The 24,114-nt window shown below is 39.9% G+C and overlaps 1 protein-coding gene across 3 annotated transcripts; it reads left to right on the plus strand.

The window, feature by feature from the left end:
* Window positions 1-268: 268 nt before the first annotated feature.
* Window positions 269-22,495, plus strand: rnf130 (ring finger protein 130). Of its 3 annotated transcripts, none has more exons than XM_088080700.1 (9): window positions 269-300; window positions 5,763-6,042; window positions 12,046-12,237; window positions 14,397-14,647; window positions 15,339-15,410; window positions 16,554-16,636; window positions 16,760-16,856; window positions 16,969-17,155; window positions 18,252-22,495. In XM_088080700.1, the coding sequence occupies exons 2-9, from the start codon at window positions 5,796-5,798 to the stop codon at window positions 18,362-18,364; spliced, it is 1,242 nt and encodes a 413-aa protein (XP_087936826.1). In that variant the 5' UTR covers window positions 269-300; window positions 5,763-5,795; the 3' UTR covers window positions 18,365-22,495. The 3 variants fall into 3 exon arrangements, with proteins under 3 accessions (XP_087936826.1, XP_042349158.2, XP_087936825.1); XM_042493224.2 differs by lacking the exon at window positions 269-300 and adding an exon at window positions 2,676-2,925; XM_088080699.1 differs by lacking the exon at window positions 269-300 and adding an exon at window positions 2,935-3,215.
* Window positions 22,496-24,114: the final 1,619 nt, after the last annotated feature.

Consider the following 24,114-nt stretch of genomic DNA (forward strand, 5'->3'; position numbering starts at 1 on the left):
GGTCTGGGAGGCAGAAACTGTCTCCACATTTAAGAGTAGACTTAACACTTTCCTCAGAGGAAAAAAATGAATGTACAGTAGAGACGTCCATGTAAAAAGTGCCCTGAAAGACAAACACAGACTTGCACCAGTCGGTGCTCGGGCCCTAATAACTCAAAATAACACCAAAGAAACCCTGATCCCTCCCTGATGTCAGAGCTGTTAGTTTGGTCCGTGGGATGGCCTTCACCATTAATCCAGGCTCCGCCCTCAGCACCATCTTTTGCCAAACTCTAAACCAGGAAGTGAACACAGCCTCAGGTAACTCAACGACAAAGAGAGAGGAATAAATAACTCAATTTGTTTGTTTTTTTGAATTTATTCTTTTTATGAGTTTTTTCAGTTCATACATAGCTGAAACATATTTAGAAATTCAAAACAACAGCAACAAAAAAACAACACTGCAAACAAGACAAAACAATGACAAAAACCATGCAGGACAAACAGTATACAACTTCATAAGGGGTATCTAACGAAAATATTTAAGCCTTCAAAAGCCTCCAGAAACCTTCGGAAACCTCCAGAAACCTCCAGAAGCCTTCAAAAGCCTCCAGAAACCTTCGGAAACCTCCAGAAACCTCCAGAAGCCTTCAAAAACCTCCAGAAACCTTCAGAAACCTTCAGAAACCGTCAGAAATCTCCAGAAACCTCCAGAAGCCTTCAGAAGCCTTCAGAAACCTTCAGAAGCCTTCAAAAACCTTCAGAAACCTCCAGAAACCTTCAGAAGCCTTCAGAAACCTTCAGAAGCCTTCAGAAACCTTCTGAAACCCTCAGAAACCTTCAAAAACCTTCAGAAACCTCCAGAAACCTTCAGAAACCTCCAGAAACCTCCAGAAGCCTTCAGAAACCGTCAGAAACCTCCAGAAACCTTCAGAAACCTTCAGAAACCTCCAGAAACCTCCAGAAGCCTTCAGAAACCTTCTGAAACCTCCAGAAACCTTCAGAAACCTCCAGAAACATTCAGAAGCCTTCAGAAACCTTCTGAAACCTCCAGAAACCTTCAGAAACCTCCAGAAACATTCAGAAGCCTTCAGAAACCTTCAAAAACCTTCAGAAACCTTCAGAAACCTTCAGAAGACTTCAGAAACCTTCAAAAACAGAGTTTGTACAAGATTCTTGAGGTGCCTGAAGTACTTAAATTTGAAACTTATATCCTGGAATATCTTGAAAATCAGACACTGATTAATTTGAAAAGCACTTGAATATAATTGAGAGGTGAACATAATGATGGATTATTTTAAGAAACATTCTAAAGGTATGTTGCCAAAACTGCTTCTATAGCCATTATTTTTTAAAATGCCAAAAACTGTTGAAGCAAAAAAACAGCCAAGATGTTTCTTTAAAAAATGCCAAAAATGTAAAAACAAAAAAAGTTTTCTTTAAAAATCATCAACAATTTTAAATTAAAAAATGGCCAATTTATTTATTTATTTATTTTGTAAGACAACATGCGGACGTGTTAAAGTTGTATGCCCCTCCCCTAAGCCATAATAAAAAACATCATCATAATAATAATTTTATTCATAGAGCATCTTTAAAACCAGACTTTACAAAGTGTTTAAACAAACGAATCAAAGCAGAGACGAGACACTCCAGAGGCAATATGACAATACAAGCCAAACAATAACGGCGTACTAAGGCCAGACAGAAATGAAGGCAGAATTAAACAGATAATAATGACAAATAGGACCAAAAAAAAGATTTTTAAAAAACATACCCATAAAAGTAAATGCACTCCAGAGAATGATCGAGTAAGAATAAAAGATTTTGAGAAACCTGTATGTGTAATTATAAGTATTTTATATTTAAGATTAATTTGGATTTATTGTTATATTTGATTAATTTAGCTCATATTAAAAACAGCAATCAAGAAAAGGAGACATGCCCTCAAGGAGTTTGACAATATTATATGTATATATATATATATATATATATATATATATATATATAGCACTGTGCAAAAATCTTAGGCCACCATAGATTTTTTGTTTCAGAAAAGTTGTAATGAGGACATAATACATACATTTACTGTTTAGTCTCTTTATGAAGACACAAAGAATACAGAGAACATGTACAATGTTTTAAAACAGCAAAAAATCAATCTTCTGACTGAAGTCAATATTTAGTGTGAAACATGGAATCATACAACCATAACAAAAGGCAGCTCAAACAATCAATGCTGAGCTTCGGACACGTCTTTAATAGTACCTGCTGTAAAGCAGTACTGTACATTAGTACTGCAAATCTCGTATTTCAGTGCCAGAGTTCAGGAAATGCTCAGTGAAAACGGAGGTCACAGTAAATATTTGCAACTTAAGCCTGATGAGGTTGTTTTATCCTGAAATATTTGCATTTTTAATACTGTATTCTGTTTGTATTTTATTAAGAGACTACTGAGATATAAATCTAGGTCATTATAACCTTGCTAAAAAAAGTTCATATATATATGTATAGACGAAAAGGTAAACATGAAAAAAATATATTATTATTATTATGTTATTGAGAGACAGACAGGTTGACAGACAGACAGGTGGATGGTCTCGCGGCAGGTATCGCGACAGCTGATCAAATCTCAGGTACCTAAACATGAAGGTATCGCACACGCGCCCTGTCTGCCGCCTCCCCGTGCCGTGGCTCTGCGCCTGCGCACTGCGCCCCAAACTGAGAGACGGAAAGACGGGGCTCGAGTCTCCGGTGCACCGGACAGCAAACCAGTGGGGACAGCACTGGAACAAACCACCGAACAACAGCGGGATCCACCGTCCGTGAAGCCCCCGAGCCCCGGCGGACAGCCAGCGGGAGCGCAGCGGAGAGGAGGCGGGAGGAGAGCGGAGGCAGGCGGGGGTCCGCAGCCCGGGAGCCTGCCTGTCTGTCCACCCGCAGACGGTAAGACAAAGCGGGACGAAGCAGCCGCCGTTAAACGGTGTTAATCACTGAGTCACGGTGCCGGAGCCTCAAACGGCGGTCATTAACCGGAGCCGAGAGCGCGCGCGGTGTTTTAACCCGCGGAGGGTCCGGGCCGCGGAGGTCCAGATGTTGGCCTGCTGATGATGCTCCAGTTTCCGTCACTGACACTCTGCCTGTCCCCTGCTGTCTGAGCCAGGGCCTCCGCTCACCGGGAGGACGCCTGGGGGACATCTGGGGACAAAGGACGCCTTAATGTAGGGGGAGGTCAGGTAATGTAGGGCACTTTTTGGTAAATTATCAAGAAAAAAACACCTAAAACAACGCAGACTACTCCGAGAGTTGCTGCTATGCCTTGTTATGAGGGGTCGACAGATTATTACCCGATTATCTGGCTGATATTTGGCATTTTGCTGATTATCCGCAGTTGTCTTTTATTTTAGTTAGAATAAAATTAATTAATAAAAAAAAGTGCAAATTAGAAAGCTCAGCATGGGAGGAACTTAAACTTTGCAAAACCCCAGGGAGCTATTTTTATTTATTCCATTTTTATTTTAATTCTCACTTGACTTTAAAAAAAAAAAAAGTTTTTGGGAGCGTAATGATGAATATAATGCTGATAGTTTAGGTTTCGATTGAACAACTTTTATGTTGGAGTTTGTCCTGTTTGAAATTCTAAATATTGGCAGAAAGATTTTCATTTTTATTGTAAATGCATACCAGTTCCAAATATTGGTTTACGGTCCTATTAACTAATGTTTATCAGTATCGGCCCTGAAAAAACAATATTGGTCGACTCCTGCTTGTTATAGTTTTTTTGTTGTTGTTATATTTCAGTGAAGAAAATAATAATAATAATAATAATAATAATAATAATAATACAATGTAAAATCTGACAAGCTGATTTTAGGAAAAACCATTAAAAATCTAGGAAAATGATTACCTTGAAAAGTGTAAGTACATATAACTATTACTCTTAATTTTATTTGTAATTGTTAAGCTTACTTAAAATTTAGTTATATTTACTTAATTTTGTGAAGTTGTTGCAACTTAAAAATGACAAGTTGAATTAAATCTATCTTTCTAAGTTTTACCAATTTAAGTAAACCAGGTTTACTGTGCTTTATATCTGTATTCTGTGGCTTGCAACTACTCAGTCATATTGTCTAAAAAATGCATGTCTAAAATAAACCAAAAAACTTACAGATCTCCTAACTTCATTTTTGGCTAAATCCTGTGGTGATCAAGTTAAGTCAGATTAAGTTGCTAACTTAACAAGGTAATCTTACTTGTCATATTGAAGTCGCAACAATTTCACAAAATTAGGAAAATACAGTTAAATTTAATTAAATTAAGTTTAATATTTATATTTACTTTCAAGACAGTCAGTTTCCAAGATTATTTTAAGTAAGATCAACTTGTTAGATTTTACAGTGCATTAACAACATCAACAACAACAACAACAACAACAACTACAACAACAACAATAATAATAATATTATAGCACCTTTAAAAACGCAGTTCTTTTACAAAAGCAGAAATGGGACACAGAAGGTGATACAACAACTGAAAGTCAAACAGTCAAACTGAACTGAAGTCAGACAAAACTGATGTAGAGTTTAATCAAATAACAAGAGGACAAATAATGCAAGACGAAGATAAAAAATACAAACTAAAATGGAACTTTTAGGGACTGTTTGTTATTAACCCTTTAGGGTATGTTATGGCTCATTTTAGTCTCTTTTCTTCTTCCTGTTGTGATAACTGTGTGTGTGTTGATGCATGTGTCCTAAATGTAGTCCAGATTGTGTATTTGAGTGTAATCAGTGAATTTGCAGCTCAGCTCCTACAATAAGTCTAAAATACACTGTGGAAACTAAATAGTTACATTCAGACTGTTCAGGTCCAAAAATGCTCCATTGAAACCCATTCAAACTGACATTTTTGATCCCACAGCCATCAGAGCAGAAAAACAGGACTTGTATTATTTCTGGGTGTCATTCTGGGCTTTTGACTCTGAATTTGTCATTTTGACTATTTTCCACCTGATGAGGTCATTTTGACCATATTTGGCATATGGAGGAAATACATGCTATTTCCACTAGGTGACCTGTCACAGTCAATGTAGCTGCTGATCACTGACATATCCCAGACTGTCAGCAGCTACACTCACACACTGACATATCCCAGACTGTCAGCAGCTACACTCACGCACTGACAGATCCCAGACTGTCAGCAGCTACACTCACGCACTGACATATCCCAGACTGTCAGCAGCTACACTCACACACTGACATATCCCAGACTGTCAGCAGCTACACTCACGCACTGACAGATCCCAGACTGTCAGCAGCTACACTCACACACTGACATATCCCAGACTGTCAGCAGCTACACTCACACACTGAGGAGGAGGAGAATGAGAATTAATCTTTTTTTCATCTAAAAACAAAGTGGCATTATGACAATAATCTGGCATTTTCAGGGTTAAAATTCTGAAAATTAATGAATATTTGATATTTATGATCAGGACTGATGAAATTATAATATTAATGTTTAATGTTTTTTAAGCCTGATTTTGAAAAGCACATTTTGTGCTCAGGGCCATATGAGTGTGTGTGATATTAAAGTGAACCCTAAAGGGTCAAAGAGCCCAAGACTTAAAACCTTCTTTGGCCCATTTTACCTGGTGTCCCATATTACCTGTCTTCACCTTGACATAAACAAGCTGGAGGACAAAAAATCAACAGGTGGACACCACGGTCCTCAGGAGGACAGGAAGTTGTCGTTTAAAGGAGTCTCTTTTTGTTTCTTCACAGTTTTGATGTAACAAAGACTGAGAGGACGACATAATGTCCCTGAGGTGGACACATCTCCTCGTCCCGTTGGTCCTGGTCCTGTGCCGCTCGGTGTCGGCGGCCCGGTCCGACAGGAACATGGTGTCAGAGGAGTACGTGGGCGCCACAGTGAACGCCACGGTGCTGGACGGTCGAGGAAACACCATCCACATGATGAGCAGTGATGACGGGACATACGGACAGAACTCACCAAAGGTGGACACCAGGGGCATCGTCATCGCACCTGCACCGCATCACGGAGGTACTGACATCACAACACTCCTGAGGTCAACACCTCAGGTCAACACCTCAGGTCAGTACCTGAGGTCAACACCTGAGGTCAGTACCTGAGGTCAATACCTGAGGTCAACACCTCAGGTCAGTACCTGAGGTCAACACCTGAGGTCAGTACCTGAGGTCAACACCTGAGGTCAACACCTGAGGTCTAAAATTTAATTTGAAAAGTTCAGAATCTTACTTATGATCTCAAACACCACCATATAACTAATTGAGCCGACTGGATCTTTACACGGGTTCATCGTAAACTCTGACTTATTGATCTCACTGTGAAGAAGCAGAAACCGTAAACTTTACAGCCAGTTAAAGTTTACAGCCAGTTGGTGCTCCTCATATGGCATTAGAAAATTATCGTCATTGTCATTTTGAATGTCTGATAGTCCACTGCTGACATTTTCGTCTCGTCCCAACTCGTCAGCGAAAATAAAACATAGATTTCGTCATGGTTCCCGTCATTAATATCTATTTTTAGCTCGACATTGTCTCATTTTGATAAGGTCAAAATACACCCGAGGTTACAACATTCATTCTGTGTCCCCTCTCTAAATTTGTAAGTTTTTCGGGTTTGTGAACAGGTGGAGCTCACCATGAGTCCTTTTTTCTTCCCAGCAGCAGTTTGGGACTTGCAGGGTGGATGATTGATCCATCGATCGGTTCAGAGCTGGTCTGATCAGATCGATGGATGAGAGGAGCGGCTGCTGCGAGTAAAAGCAAACTTTTAGACCCAGCACAGTGGACAGCTGAGTTTCTTTTTAATGCGCTTGATGTTCTGCTGCTCCGTCTGTGCCCAGAGTACGCTCTGTGCTCCGGGAGGTGCACTGCATAACCCAACAGCATATAAGTTCCAGTTTCACTTATTAGACTTATACAGTCATCTTCAATTCAGTATTTTTACAGAGTGAACCGTTTTTTTTTTTTTTTTACACTGTAGAAACAGCAACAAAGAAAACAAAAACAAACAAAAAAGTAGAATATGGGATGTTCAACATTTAAAGTAAATTAATAGAAATAAAAATAATCATACTTTAACAAATATTTATGTATGCATATATATATAGCCTCACAGCAAGGGGGTCCCTGGTTCGAATCCCGGTTGGACCGGGGTTCGGTCCGTGGGCGGGGCCCTTCTGTGCGGAGTTTGCATGTTCTCCCGTGTCTGCGTGGGTTCTCTCCGGGTCTCTGGCTTCCTCCCGCAGTCCAAAGACCTGCAGCTCAGGTGGATCGGTGTCTCTAAATCGTCCGTAGGTGTGAGTGTGAGTGTGTGTGGTCGTCTGTCTGTACGTGTCGGCCCTGCGGTGGTCTGGCGACCTGTCCAGGGTGACCCCGCCTCCCGCCCGATGACAGCTGGGATTGGCTCCATCCCCCCCGCGACCCTTACGAGGACAAGCGGTTACAGAAAATGACTGACTGACTGACTGACTATACATATATATATATATTCAGTATATCACCTTTCCCTAGTTTTATTGGCTCTCAAGAGTCGGTGTGACAGTTTAGTGAAGCCAGAAAACAGAAAGATATTCTGCTTATGGTGACTCTGCTTCGTAGTGCAGGCCTCTGAGGTCACCCCAGGGTTAATTTAAACAGGTAATATATTCCTTTAAGTGCATCCACAGCTGAGAGATGACATCACATAGAATTATATATTATTTATAGAATTATTATTTTTTAATTAATTGTCTGATCTGTGTAAGATTGTATTTACCTTCTTCTTGTGAGTTAGAATTAAAGTCACCCACTACTGCCCTTTAATATGCACTGTTGCTGAAATAGAGCATAATATGATAATAATAATAATAATAATAAGTTTATTTATATAGCACATTTAAAAAGAGTTGTTTACAAAGTGCTTTGGCAGAAAAAGCAAAGGCAGGCACCCAGTGAATAATAAGCATAAACATTAACAAAGAGGCCAAAAGTCTAGAAAAGTTTAAGAAAAAGGCCAGAATAAAATGCAAAAGGTCAACAAGAATAAAGCAAATAAAAGTAAATAAAACAGGCAGGTCACGACAAAAGGCAGGTAAAAAGAAAACTAGAAAATATAAGAATAAATGCAATAAAAGACGATACAAAATAATATAAGAAGTAATACAAGAAGGCGACATCACATCAGTGGGATTAAAACAAAGATAAGAAGATAAAAAAAACATATGAATAGGAAAAAGATTAACGAGTAAATAAATTAAAACGTGCCAAGATGGTAAGAACAGGACGTAAGAAGGATGGGGTGCAGATAAATGAATAGAGAAAGAGATGAAAAATGAAAAAATGAATAAAGGTGACATCACATGAAAGTAAAAGTGAGTTTTAAGAAGTGATTTAAAAGATGTGACTGATTCTGCGCACCTCATCTCCTCATAAATGCATTTATTTATTTCTGTTGTTTATTTGATTGGGACAATGCAATTTACCAGAACAACTTCAGCCTGTTACAAACAAGCTGCAGTCACTGATGTTTCAGAGATTATAGCTGCAGCTACTTTCATAATCCTGCCCCGAGGTCGGCTTTTACTAAAGACAAGGAAAAAAAGAGGATATCAAGGTAACATACAGTAGCATGCACATAAAAACGGTTAAAAATAGACAAAAAGCTAAAAATGTGTACATCAAGATTACATAGAATTACAAGACTCAGTTACAGTAAAACAAAACAAAAAACTGGCAAAAAAAAGACACAAATATCAAGGTTTCATACAGATACAACGATCAATTATGAGATATTATAAAATAGTTAAAAATGCTCACAAATCTGATTTCGCCTCAGGCAACCTGTAACACTTTTGTTGGAAATCTTAACATCTCGTGTTAATTTTATTTCGGTTGGTAGCGTGTTCCACATTTTAGAGACTTTTAGTGAAAAAGCTGACAGCCCTGAGGAGGTCTGACGACGTGCCGTTTCACAATATGGCCGAACAAATGAGAGTTCCTGAGACACACGAGGAAATGGTTCAGCAAACCTGCACTGTCTTTGGTAAAAGTTACCGTTATTTTTTTTTTAGCATTTCACATTTATTCACGGTACAAAGTTATTGTATCAGTGCAAATTAATTCACATAGCATTGTGCAAACTCAAAACAAGACACAGGAAACTGCAGTGTGTGATATCCATCATAGTCTGCCAGAGGTTTTTTTCTAACATTAAAGTTTTTCAGCAGCTGCAACATGGGAAGCTTTCGTCTGAGAAATGCTAGAAAAGAGAATATTAAAAAAATGAATAAGGATAAAGCATAGAACGACACAGGATACAATATATTTGTCATCATCACGCCTTGAAGTCTGACCTGGAAGGTCAGTGAATGTTCTTATGAAGTTTTTCCTCTGTCATCTTGCCTTAAACTAGGGCTGGGCGATTATACCTAAAATCAGTATCACGATTATTTAAACCTCCTCATAGTTCACTGACACAGTGTCATGTGACCATGGTGTGTTGGAGTGTAATAAACATATGATGTATTATTATTTATTAAACTTTCCAGCATTATATAAAAATGAAAAGCTCCATCTGAAACAAACTTCAGGTAAATTTGAGCACATTGTGCTGATAATAGTCCAACCTCTCCTGACTGCGGGACTCTGACTTCACTTTGGTGCTGTGAGGAGAAGCTGCGCTCTGTCTGTCTGTCTCACTGCGCTGCTGTCGGACCATCAGCTGTTTGATCCGCCGTGATGAAATGCTGTGGCTGTCAAACACTCAGCTGTTCTGCAGTCATAGTCCTTCACTTTTTTACATGATTGTTTAACACTTCTGCCCTCGCTGTGTTTTGGCGTGAGATTTTCCTCAGTGTCATGAGAGCGTGAGACAGAGCCCAAAAGCGTGAGACGCATGACAGATGTGTAAGTTGCCGACCCCAGTGGGGAAAGTACAGAATTTAAAAAATAACTGAAATAATCGACATGGGAAAGATTACATCGGATAGAGTTTGTGAATGTCGGTTTCGATTACTTTTCGATTCGAATCTCCCAGCCCTACGCTATGTTTTATTATAAACACGAGGGATTTTGAAATCAAGAGTAAGGCCATTTTGACCTCTGAGTGCACGTCTGATTATTGAACGCTGCTAATTCAGCTGTTTGTTCTTAGTTTGTTTGTTCTTTTATGTAAAATTCATCATGCTGCTTTCTCAGCCAGGAATACCTTGAAGAGACTTGAATCTTAATGGGACTATTTCTGGTTAAATAAAATCCATTTTTAAAAATGGTCAGCTGAGGGAGTGGTATAGTGTCGACTGTGAGCTCTTTTTGTTCTTTCAGGTAAAATTTATGCTGAGTGCTAATGTTTGTGCGCTGCACGCCTGGATCACGAAATAAATATGATGTGTTGTCGTATAACAAGAATCGCCAATTGGAGGCGAGTCCAAAACCAAAACTCCTGAGAACGACAATAAAGCAGCGACACAGCTGGTTCATGTCCATACCAGCTGTTGTTGAGTTATTGGACATGCCAGGAAACTTTTAGGATGTTTCTCGTATTTTAGGACATTTTTCAAATTTCAGAACATTTCTAGGATTTTAGGATGTTTTGAGGGTTTTATGAAGTTTCTAAGATTTTATGACATTATTAGGATTTTAGGACCTTTCTGAGATTTAAGATGTCTTATAGGATTTTAGAAGATTTCTTAGACTTTAGGACATTTGTAGGATTTTAGGACATTTTTCTGGTTTTAGGATGCTCCCTGGATTTTAGGACATTTCTAGGATTTAAGAACGTGTGGGGGATCCTCCACTGGTACTTTCTTTGTTCAACAAGCTCTATTTTGATGCTGTTTTATGCACTCTGACACCTTATGGAGACTAAAAGGACAAAAACAATTCCCAGAGTCAATCACTTTATTTTTATTATCAATTACAAAATGTGTGGGGACCACATGGCACCCTATTGAGGGCCAGATTTGGCCCGCGGGCCATGAGTTGAGCATCACTGATGTAGTATTTGCAGTAGAGACACTGCGGCTGTGCTGAAGGTCGGAGCGTCTGTAGTATATGTAGTATATGTAGTAGTACTGAGACACTGCGGCGGGGCTCGGAGGTGTCCGGTTACAGTCAGACTGCCCTCACAGAAGGACACTGCAGCTCCGAGCGTCTGCACCAGCTGAGCCACAGAGTCTGTTTCCGCCGACACTGACGGGTTCACATCAGCACGGACCTCATTAACCCTGCGTGCATGAACGTGATGAATGATTACACAATGACTGTCTGTGGCTTTGAGAAAAGATGCGACACAATGATCAGTGCGTGAATCTTCAGAAACAGGAGAAAAACCTTCAGCTTCAAAACCTGCCTCAGCATGCACGATCTAAAACTCTGCTCTGGTGTCAGTGCAGAGAAATATCTCCGACAGAAAGAAGTACCAGCGCAAAGTATATAAAAATATAAAAATAGATGCACAGTTATAGTAAACAACTAGCACTAGTATGTAAATATGTAAAAATACATTTTGTATAGTATGCTGAATATGCAAGTTTGTAAAAACTATAAATGTAAGAAATACAGTAACAGACAATGAGCACTGGTATGAATATTTCAATAATTATATGGATAATTGGCTGAGTGTTTAAAGAATCAGAACCAGGTTTTATTGCCAAGTACATGTACACATACAAAAACATAGAGGAAGAATGAAAATAGTAACTTTCAATCGAATGAGATAAAAATATAGAAGCCATATAGAAACATGATAAATGGAATATAAAGAACACAAAATGTATGTACAAAAGGTGCAGACGTTAAAGTCGTAGTGCAAAGTTTGTAAAACATAAAGCTCTGCCTTATGCTACAATGCAGAGAATAAAACTAGTGTGAAGGTTAAAAATAAAAAATATAAATGTGTGTGCAGAGCTACAACAAAAGCCAGAATAACAATAATAATATATTCGATACGCTGGCGAGGTCAGCGGGGAGATACTGATGATGTCACTGAGTTATCGTTGTGATGACGTGTAACCGACGCGCTGACGTTGTGTCTCCTCAGTGGTGGACCGGCAGGGCTGCGACCCCGGCACTCGGTTCCTGGTCCCTCCTCGGAACGTCCACTGGGTGGCGCTGCTGCAGAGAGGAAACTGCACCTTTAAAGAGAAGATCCTGAAGGCGGCGGCCTACAACGCCACGGCGGTCCTCATCTACAACAACTCCACCAACAAGACGGTGAAGATGGGACACGAAGGTCCGAGTCCGAACACAACGTTTAGCTTAGCTTAGCTTAGCTTAGCTTAGCTTAGCTTAGCTTAGCTTAGCTTAGCTTAGCTCAGGGTCAAGACTGGAAACAAACAGCTGCCTTAGCTTAGCATAAAGCAGAGAGCCCGAACCTGCCTTGCTTAGGGGCCCCACACATGTTCTAGGATTTTAGGACTTTTTGAGGATTTTAGGATATTTATTGCAATTTAGGAAATTTTTTTCTATGATTTCAGAACATTTTTTAGGATTTTTTATAACATTTTGATGATTGTAGAACATTTCTAGGATTTTGGACATTTCTAGGACTTAAGGACATTTCTGAGAATTTATAATAATTCCAGGATTTTAGCACGTTCAAAAGATTTTAGGATGTTCCTTTGATTTTAGAACATTTTTAAGATTTGAGAACATTTCTAGGGCTTAAGAACATTTCTTTAGGATTATTAAAATAATATTTCTAGGATTTTAGCACGTTCCAAGGATCAAGGATGGACATTTTTAGGATTTTAGGACATTGCTAGGATTTGAGGGCGTTGGTAGGATTTTAGGACGTTTCTATGATTTTAGAACATTATCAGGATTTTGAACATTTCTAAGAGTTTAGAACTTTTCTCAATTTTCATGGTTTTTCTAGGATTTTGGCACGTTTCTAGGATTTTATGACATATCTTGGATTTTAGGACATTTTTAAGATTCTTAACATTCTTAGATTTTGGGATGTTTCCAGGATTTTAAGACGTTTCTCAGGATTTTAAGACGTTTCTCAGGATTTTAAGACGTTTCTAGCATTTTAGCATATACCTAAGATTTTTAGGATCTTAGGATATTTCTAGGATTTAAGGATGTTTCCAGGATTCCAGGAGTATTGTTGGCATAAAAACTGGAAACAGTCATCCTGAAATGAAGAGATATTCCTTTAAACTGTGATTGAGAGGAGGAGGAGGAGGAGGAGGAAGGTGTGAATGTGAGGAGTGACTTCCTGAGGATCGATGCCGAGGTCTAAATATAGACGGGAGTGTGTCATTAATTGATGAGGTCACTGTGACCTCACACTGTGTGTGTGTGTGTGTGTGTGTGTGTGTGTGTGTGTGTGTGTGTGTGTGTGTGTGTGTGTGTGTGTGTGTTATGTTTCGGTCCTGATGCCGAATGTTTGAGTACAAACTGAAACAATCTGACCTGGAGAGCAAAAAAAAAAAAAAGACAAATAATTGTAAACTTTATATCCAGGGTTCCCGTTGTTATGGAAAACCTGGAAAAGTCATGGAAGTTTATAATCACATATTCTGTGATTATAAACTGGAAAAGTCATGAAACTAGTAAAAATCATTAACATTTTTGGAAAAATCATGGAAATGTGTTGTATGTAATAAATGAATTACAATAACAGTGAATGTATTTTCCGTAGCTGACGATGTAATGTAGCTTCAGTCTGCGTCAGCGTGAGATATTTTGGTTGTTTATGTTTATTTGTTTGATTATGTACATTTCCTCATTTTCTCCCTGCGTGTCCCTTCACTCATGTACGCTCACCAGCCCTGTCAGATCATTTTTAGGCACTTTTTTCTTTAAAGAAGGGGCATACAACTTATGTGGCTGTGTTAAGTCGAATTGATTGCCAATTTCAAAAATGTTGGTGATTTTTATAGAAAGCTTTATAGGTTTTATTTCTATTTATTTATTTATTTTTCTTTCTTCTTTTTTCATTTTTGGCAATTTTTATTTAAAACTTTTTTTTTCCCTGAATATTTGAAAGGCAGATTTTCTTTAAAAATCAAAATGACACCATTTATTACAGCCAGAAACTCTAAAAACTGAAACAATTGTTGGATTTTCCAAGTTTCCGATGGACAAGGAAAAGAAAAAAAAATTGGGTCCTTTAAAAGTCATGGAAAAGTTTGGAAATTTTGTCCATGGCAACGTGTATGAACCACGCGTGTCTGTAGCAACCTCACACTAAACGCAGCTCCGAGTTCAGAACAAAACCAAAGTGTTGAACACTCAGAGTAAAAGATCAGGGAAAGACCCCGCCCCCATGAATGAAGGCGGTGTCCTCACCGCAGCGGCCACGGGTTCGATTCCAGCTCGCGTGTGTCTCACTGCAGTACGGAATTTGTGTCCTCCTGTCCTCACTCTGTGGTCTCTGTGCAGGTACCGGGGACACGGTGGCGGTGATGATCACGGAGGCGTACGGTAAAGAGATCCTGGCTCACCTGGAGAGGAACCTGACCGTGCTGGTCTCGGTGTTCGTGGGTCAACGCGGTTCATCCAAAAACATCAACCGAGGCTCGCTGGTCTTCGTCTCCATCTCCTTCATCGTCCTCATGATCATCTCGTCCGCCTGGCTCATCTTCTACTTCATCCAGAAGATCCGCTACACCAGCGCCCGCGACCGCAGCCAGGTAACAAAAAAAAAATGGTGATTGTTTTTTCTTTTTCAAAATTCAAATGTTTGTATTCACAAAATAAAGCGTGATGTGATGTCATCATCTGGTGTTTCGAATGACGACTAACCCGCCGTAAACCGGTGCTGCTAAAAACGAACGTGACGCCGTGGATGTGACGTCATTCATAGCTGCAACCTCTGATTTCGGCGGTAAACAGAAAACATTAACAGAACATACAGAGAACATGCGAACTCCCCTCCTCCTCTTGTTCAGATGAAACATCAATATTTAATGAGGTGAATCTCTGCTGAAAGTTTAATGTAGCAGTCGGTGGTCACACACACACACACACACACACACACACACACACACACACACACACACACACACACACACACACACACACACACACACACACACACACACACACACACACACTCCTCCCAGTGTAATATAACCTTCCTCTCAGGACTCTCCCTCCTCCTCCTCCTCTCCATTTGCTGCAGAGCAACCTTCACCTCACCTCCCTGCAGCCAGAAATCAGCTCCTACTGACCCTGTACAAGTACTCACAGTACTGTAGTACACCAACATACAGACAGTACAAGTACTCAGAGTACTGAAGTACACATTTTGCACTGTGACATATCTGTCTAGTTGTCTACATACTTTTGGACATGTAACACCCCTCCCTTTCTGTTTCTCAGCGTCGTCTTGGTGACGCAGCAAAGAAAGCCATCGGGAAGTTGACCACGAGGACGGTGAAGAAAGGAGACAAGGTAATGCCGTCTTTTATGTCCATCCTCTTTTTTGTGTCCTGCTCCTGGCTCAGGTGTGATCCAGAGCGGGCAGCAGGACCCAGAGCTGTCAGGTGTGATACGGGGCTGTCAGGTGTGATACAGAGGTGTCAGGTGTGATACAGAGCTGTCAGGTGTGATACAGAGCTGTCAGGTGTGATACAGGGCTGTCAGGTGTGATACAGGGCTGTCAGGTGTGATACAGGGCTGTCAGGTGTGATACAGAGGTGTCAGGTGTGATACAGGGCTGTCAGGTGTGATACAGGGCGGGCAGCAGGACCCAGAGGTGTCAGGTGTGATACAAAGGTGTCAGGTGTGATACAGAGGTGTCAGGTGTGATACAGAGCTGTCAGGTGTGATACAGAGGTGTCAGGTGTGATACAGAGCTGTCAGGTGTGATACAGGGCGGGCAGCAGGACCCAGAGGTGTCAGGTGTGCAATACTGTTGCTTTGTTTATGTCCAAGGTCCACACCACTCGGGTGTTTTGGAACAACTTTACACTATTTATACTGTCACAGAGCAAAAAAACACTGTAGTAGAGCAACTAAACACGGTCATAGAGCAAATGTATACCCTCTCAAACAGCTTTACACTCTCATAGAGCAACATTACACTATTAATACTGTCATAGGGCAACAATATACTGTCATGGATGAATTTAAAGCATGAGACGTGTAGTCGATAGAAGGTCAATAGAACGTCGATAGAACATCGATAGAACCCGTTCCAGCTATGCTGACGCTTGCGACATACCAGCTCGAGCACGTGGACTGTCAGAGCAAGTAACACTAAATTTACTATCATAGAGCAACTTTACACTTGCATCAGCAACCTAACACCATAAAAACAGTCATATAGCAGCTTAACAGTGCCATAGAGCAACTCTACACAATGCAAACCATGGTAGAGCACCTGTACACCGTCCTGAAGTAACGTCACACTGGCACAGTACGAGTCTTCTGCAGGGCTCAGAGATCTTTTAAAAAGAAAACATACTGATGCAGCCGGAGAGACTCAGAACCGCCAGCCGTGTCCATAACTCACAAGTTAACCTGTGGTTTGTGTTTTTTAACAGTAGATTTGTCGATATCACGTTGACATGTTCACGTGTTTGCGTGTTGCAGGAAACGGATCCAGATTTTAACCACTGTGCGGTGTGCATCGAAGCGTACCAGCTGAACGACGTGGTCCGCATCCTGCCCTGCAAGTGAGCCCGAAAACACTCATACATACAGTATATATTTAAAATCTGAACCGGTCCTGAGTCGGCACCAGGTTCCGTCCGGTTAGTGATGAGTGTGCGTGTGTGTGTGCGTGTGCGTGTGTGCAGACATGTCTTCCATAAGGTGTGTGTGGACCCCTGGCTGAACGAGCACTGCACCTGTCCCATGTGCAAACTCAACATCCTCAAAGCTCTCGGCATCATGGTGAGTCACCGCAGACCTGAACAACACAAACAACATCGACACAAGCAACAGGTGTCCTGTTTTAACTGTTGTCTCTGTCCTCCTGTCTGTCCTCTGTCTCCTCCGGTCTCAGACCAGTCTTCCCTGCGTGGACAGCGTGGTGTTGGACGTGGAGCGTCTGGGCGTCAGTCAGGCGTCCGGCAGCCAGAGGTCGACGCTGGGCGACAGCAACCAGCCGTCCATCAGCCTGGAGCCGCTCAGCCCCCCCCACCCCGAGGCCACGCCCAGAACTCCTGCTGACATCACCATCGCCGTGACCAGTAAGAACACAGGTCCACTAACACAGGGCAACTCTATGCTCACAGAGCAACCGATTCCTGAAACAGGTGTCAGCACGTTACTGTAAGAGCAACTAAACTCCGCAGCCAACTTTAATCACTTCAAAGACAACTTTACACTGTCATAGAGCAACCTTAAAATGTGTCCAAGTTAATTTACACTGTCATAGAGCAACCTTAAAATGTGTCCAAGTTAATTTACACTGTCATAGAGCAACTTTAAACTCTCAGGGCAACTGAATCCTGATACAGGCAACAACACCTTACTGTAAGAGCAACTAAACTCTTCAGCCAATTCCATAGTTAAAAAACAACTTCCTTTCATAGAGCAACTTTATACCATCATAGAGCAACTTAACACTGCCATAGAGCAACTTTACCATTTCTCTGCTCTTATTTAAGAACTTTACGCCGTCCTAAAGTAACTTAACTCCATGAAAGAGAGCACCTACACTACTTAATCACAGAGCAATCTTACATTGTCATTGGCATCTGTGCACTGTTGATACTGCCACAGAGCAACTTAACACAGTTTATTCTGTCATACAGAAAGTTTACGGTGTCATTTCGCGAGAGGATCTAAATTTGATTCAAAGAACCCTGAAAATGTGACGGATCTTCGAGCCCGACGCAGATTAATAAAACCATTTAATTTAGTCCATTTAATCGGGCAGGAATTGATCCAGATTTGACAGTTTTTCCTTCAGTTTCAGTTTGATGCAGTGTCTCAAATTGTCCACGAGATGGAGCCAGTGACACCACAAATACACTCCTGATAACATCTGATCAGTTTTATTGATCCCTTCAGTATGAGCTGTAACTCTACTCTGCACTACAGGTTTTGGATTTAGTAAAATTGATCTTGGTGTTGATACAGCTGATGTTTACTGAAGTAAATGTTTGATCAGAAGACTAAACAGTTTTTATCGAATGTTGAACACAAATCACGACATTCTGTCCGCTAACGGCTGATACAGAATGATTGAACACCGTATTAAATGATAAATCAGGCTGTTTTTATAATATCTTTTTGTAAAGCTGTTTATGTGAGACGTTGATTGTTTTTGTGACTCGTCAGGCGGCGGTCACTTCTTCAACAGGAACTCGATGTCTCCTCGCAGCGTCGTCTGTGAGATGGAGCTGCCGGACATCCAGGCGTCTCTCGACCTCTACGACGACAACAAGTCCTGAGGCCCGTCGTCATGGTTACGTCCCCACAGCACCACTTCCTCCACCTGCAGATGGACGGATGACATTTTATGGACGCAGGATGTGTTTAGTGTTCCCGGTGGGTCGGTGGATGGTTAGGGGAGTCTGAAAACGACAATTTGGACAAACTTTTAATCATCATTTAATCCATCAGACTTTCTTCAGCCTGAGCGTAGACTCACTGTGGATCCTGGTCTGGTTTGGACCCCAAAACTCAACACCTGTTTTTTTCTCCCAGAGGAAAAAAAACTTTGGAGGAACCAGAGTCACGGTTGCGGTATTGTCAGTATTGTCAGAAACAATTTCTAAACCAAATAATCCCAAGAACTGACCTCCAGACCCTGAACCAGGTTCCTCTTCCAATGTCGTGGTTGAGTTCTTTGACAAGTTCCTTGAAAAGTTGTGGAGTCCCTAAAAGTAATGTTATGCTCCTGGAAAAAGGTCCCTCAAAAGGCTCCTGATCACCCCAAAAAGACGTTCTGGGTCCTTGGAAAAGTTTGTGAATTCTTTGAACAGTACTTGGATAGGTCCTAAATTTGTAAAAAGGTTTCTCTGAGTTTCTGGAAAAGTTCCAGGGCTCTTTCAGGTCCTGGAACTTTTTCCGAGTAACTAACAAGGTCCCTTGGATCCTCTAAAAAGTTTCTGGGGGTTTCTTGGTTCTGTAAATGCTCGAGGGCCTAAAAAGGTTCCTGAAAATGTTCCTTAAAGTTCCAAGGCACCTGGAAAATAATTGAAAGATCCTGAAGAGTTCCTTGTGTTCCTTGAAAAGTGAGAGTTATTTACCCTTTGACTCCTGGATTGACATCAGTTTTCTTGTGCTGCGTTCAGATGCCTTTCACAAGCATCGAAACCTCTGAAAGCTGAGAAAATTGCTTTGATTTATTTGAGAACATGGGAAAAAGGCAATGAGCAACTTGGATAGAAATGCACAACAAATTGCAAAAAAACCAAAAACAAGATTAAATGTGACAAAAAATGATCTGAAAATTTGCCTGGGGGATCATATATTATCAAAAAACTAGGAAAAAATGTCCAGTAAAGTATATTTTCCAAATCTTATCATAACATCTTAAAAATATAAGCTTTCTTTTTTTAAGCACTCTCTTAAGTTTTGTTTGTTTGTTTCACTTTTTTAAAACTTATTTCCAGGTAATTTTGTTGTAATTGTTTGTCATTTTTTTTGCCATCTCTTGTTGAATTGCTCATCGCCATCTTCCTCTTGTGTCTATTTCGTCGATTTGCTCAGGTTTCAAAGGGTTAAAGATAATTCTCTGGTCTCCATTTATTGGATCTTAAAACATGCTTGGAAACATTCTTAAAATCCAAAAAGGTTCTTGAAAAACTTTCGGAGTGCCTGAAGAGTTCCTGGAAAGGTTCTTGAGGTCTTAAAGGGGTTCTTGGGTTCGTGGAAATGTTCCTGAGAAAATATCTCTGAGGGGTTAAAAATATATTGGGTTCTCAAGAAAATGATTTTCCTGAGGTGGTTCTCAAGGCTTTAAAAATGTCCCTGTGTTCCTGGAAAACCAGTCAAAGGTTCTGGACCTGGGACTATGTTGGCTGAACTTAAATGGACCTGAACACACCAGGACCAGAACCACAACAAAGCTGGAAAACGTGAACCCAGAAAAGGTTTCTGTTTGTGTTTTCTGATGTTCTGCGTTCAGTGGGTTGTAACTCCAGACATTTGGGAATTTGTAACCCTCTGATTGGCCAACTGGAGGTGACATCATCAACAGACTCTTCTGGACTCCAGCCAGAGTCCTGGATCAGAAGTAATCTAGATACTGACTGAGCTGATTCTTCCTGTTTACCTTCAAACTGGAACAGCAGAGGAAGACCTGGACCTGGGCCTGGACCTGGATCCTCTGCAGAGACTCTGGAGGAAGCAGGCGCGACCTGTAACAGTGTTAACTTTCCCTGTAGCAAAAAGAGACGTTAGATTTAAAGGAACAGTCCAACATTTCAGAAAATACTCCTGTTCTGTGTTTCAGTGATGTGTGGCGTTCCTCAGGGTGGCGTCCTGGGTCCTCTGTTTCTCTTATTAACCCTCTAAAGACTTCAACATGTATTCGACCCTCGTGTTCTCCAGAGTCAGACGAGACGACCATTAGCCTAGCTTAGCACAAATAGTGGAAGTGGGGGGGAAAGTGTTAGCTCCATCAAAAGAGAGAAAATTAACTGACAGCCTCGAGTCCGTCTGATTTTTGTCTTGTTAGTGAAGCGGCGGGTCAGCTGTCCATCCTGCAGAGAGCCGGCTAAGACGACGATCGAGTCGTCAGGAGTCCGCAGGTCCATGAGCCAATGAGAAAAGAGTCTGAGGTGAGTCACTTCCTGTACTGTAAAGCTTAAAGGTGTAGATGTAGATACTTTATTGGCCCGTGCTCAGAGCTCGCCGCAATACGTCTGCGCCACGTTGGGAAGGTCAGCATCCGCTCGTAAACAAATGAGATGAGCAAAAATCGAGTGTAACAGGCTTCATTTTTAGCAGATTTGAATCAAATTTGTTTTGTTATAAACATCAGAAAGCGGACGTGATAGTGGTTACTTGTGTGAATTAATGTCAGCTGGAGGAAATCAGCTCTGACAAAACTAATCCTCTGAATCGGCACCGGGACATGCAGGCCCCGACTTCTGAATAAGCAACATCCAGTGATGGAGTGGAACAAAGTCAAATATGAACTTTTTTGCTGCCAGATGAGATGATTTGAAAATACCTGTGGGACAGCTGCCTCTCGCATCACATGTTGTTTTTGGTTTTTTTAACTGTTTCATCTTTCACTCAAAGTATCTTTTCCGTCGACTTGACACTCTGCTGTGCAGCTCTGCATCGGCAACAATCTGGTGATACAACACATACCACAACCGAGGGTATGACTCAGATTATCAGGGTTTACTGCGATACTGTAAGAAAGTGATGTATTAAAGATCTAATTTTAACCCTTTAGGGCTCGCTGTAATAACACACACACTCACATCGCTCTGCACACGAAATGCACTTTTCAAAGTCAAGCTTTAAAAAATATGATTTTCTTCTTTCATTGAGTTTATTTTTTAACCAACATCAGTCCTTCTCATAAATATAAAATATTTGTTAATTTTCAGAATTTTAACCCTTTAAATGCCATATTTTTGTCATGATGCCACCATGTTTTTAGATGAAAAAAATGAAGTATTTTCAATATACTACATGCAAAGTACATTTATTTTGTATTTTGTAGCTGCTGTCAGTCAGTGATCAGCAGCTACATTGACTGTGACAGGTCACCTAGTGGAAATAGCATGTATTTCCTCCATATGCCAAATATGGTCAAAATGACCTCATCAGGTGGAAAATAGTTAAAATGACAAATTCAGAGTCAAAAGCCCAGAATGACACCCAGAAATAATACAAGTCCTGTTTTTCTGCTCTGATGGCTGTGGGATCAAAAATGTCAGTTTGAATGGGTTTCAATGGAGCATTTTTGGACCTGAACAGTCTGAATGTAACTATTTAGTTTCCACAGTGTATTTTAGACTTATTGTAGGAGCTGAGCTGCAAATTCACTGATTACACTCAAATACACAATCTGGACTACATTTAGGACACATGCATCAACACACACACAGTTATCACAACAGGAAGAAGAAAAGAGACTAAAATGAGACAAACAGTCTCTAAAGGGTTAAAATGATTTTCTCTGAAGCTGCTTCAGTAGGTGACACAGCTGCTTTCTCTCCTCCTATTGGCTCTCGGTCCTCAGGTGTGACGTCAGCAGGTGGACCCTCGCTGCTAACACGTCTCCTCTCTGTGTCTCAGTTAGAGAAGTGGCGGACTGCTCCTTTAAAAGTGTATTAATTAAACAGCTTCTGAATTATTCAGCGTGTAATAATCCGCTCCGGCGACGGGGCTCAATATATAAACAGCATTATACAATCTATAACCTGATTGATCAATATTATCTCTGAAGTGACCTGAAGAGGGACTCGTCTGTCCTCGTCTGTCTGTCCTCGTCTCTGTGTCACATGGTACTGATGATGATGACGATGAAGAGGATGTGTGTGATGCTTTCAGTTCACTGTGTCTCTTACTGCCTCGGCATTAAAGTGTCATTAAAGTGTCATTATTGCCTTTAACCTGCAGCGCACTCTCTTTATCTGATACACACAGTGAGTCAAAATATACGTGAATATTTGGATATTTATGTGACTGAAATACAAATGAAGATGCGGAAGTCTGCTGCTGTGGAACCTCAATGACGAAGATTTTCTGTTTTTAAAAAACAAAAAAGAAAACACTATTTGACAAAGCAGAATTTACAATAAAAATGCAGAGAAAAAAGAAAAGTATACTAATATTCTAATAATGCAAATATCAAGATAGTCAAATTTAAGCTTTTAGCACCTGGATCAGTTCTCCTGTGCTGCATTCATACGCCTTTAATAAGCATTTAAACTTCTTAAATCTCAGAAAATTGGCTTAATTTCTTTGGAAAACAATGAGCAACTTTGCATGAAATGTGATTAAAATATAATATAGAATATATATATAGATATAAATAAAAAGAAAATTTAAAAAATAAGTAAACAGGGAGGAGGAAATCATCTGACAATTAGCTGGAGAGGATTATTATATTATTAAAAAATAAAGTGTAATGTCCAGGAAACTACATTTGCAATTCTTATGTACTTAAAATAATCTTACAGGAAAAAGTTTTAGTTTTAGTACTTTCATAAGGTCATTTTCTTTTTTCCCCCTTTTTTAAAAACCTTTTTTCTTTTCTTTTTGAGCTTATTTTCAGGCAGTTTTCTTGTGACATTTTACTAATTTCTTGCTAATTTTGAGGTAATTTCTTTAGTTGCTAGTCACCTTTTTCCCTTGTGTTTGAAAGAAATCAAGTCATTTTGTGGGTTTTTAATGAAAGAATCAGGGATAAAATATACATTAGTCCAAAAAATGATATTTTGTTCATGAATTCTATTTTATATTTATATAAAAATGATCTTGTGTGCACAAGATAACTTTCTTTCCATAACATAATTAACTTGTGCGCATAAAATAAAAAGAATCACCTTTCAGGACTTTTTAAAAATGTATTCTTTAATTCATTCCAAAATGCTATTTAATTAGCTAACATGTATTTTGTAATACCTTGAAAATATGGATCTTAGTTACTCAAATGTTAAACCTCCGGATTTGGAAATTCCATGTTTTGCTATCCCGGATCTGATAATCCATCTCATTTTTGTGCAGTTTCATTTTTGTTTTTGTCAGTTTTATTTACTTTATAGCAGCTGTTCATCAAATAATTAATTTTATTATAGAGTCCTGTTTTTTCTGTTTGTTCTTTTTAATCAAAGGTACGCACGTCCGTCTAAATGTTAGAATAACATAAACTGAAGGTTTTATCCAGATCAAACGGAGACTGGATTAAATGATCTAATTCAATATCAGAATCCTTGTTTTCTTCTTTTCTTCTGAATAACCCATTTTCAAGATTTGATCCAATCCAAAATCCACTCAAATTATATTTGAAAACCTGGACCTGGAAAACATTTTGTCATTGTTTAATTTTATTTATTTATATCAATTTTTAAATTTTGGCTTTGTAATAAAGATATTTAAAATGAATTATTAAAATTTAAAGAAATACAATAAAAGGACATGGGCAGTAACAAAAATAATACACATTCACATTACATCAGGGGTGTTTATAATAATGTAAAAATGGGATGTTTGTTGTAATTAACGACAG

Source organism: Plectropomus leopardus, chromosome 8 (assembly GCF_026936395.1).
Source record: "Plectropomus leopardus strain MGB_pleo_1.0 chromosome 8, ASM2693639v1, whole genome shotgun sequence".
NCBI lineage: Eukaryota > Metazoa > Chordata > Actinopteri > Perciformes > Serranidae > Plectropomus > Plectropomus leopardus.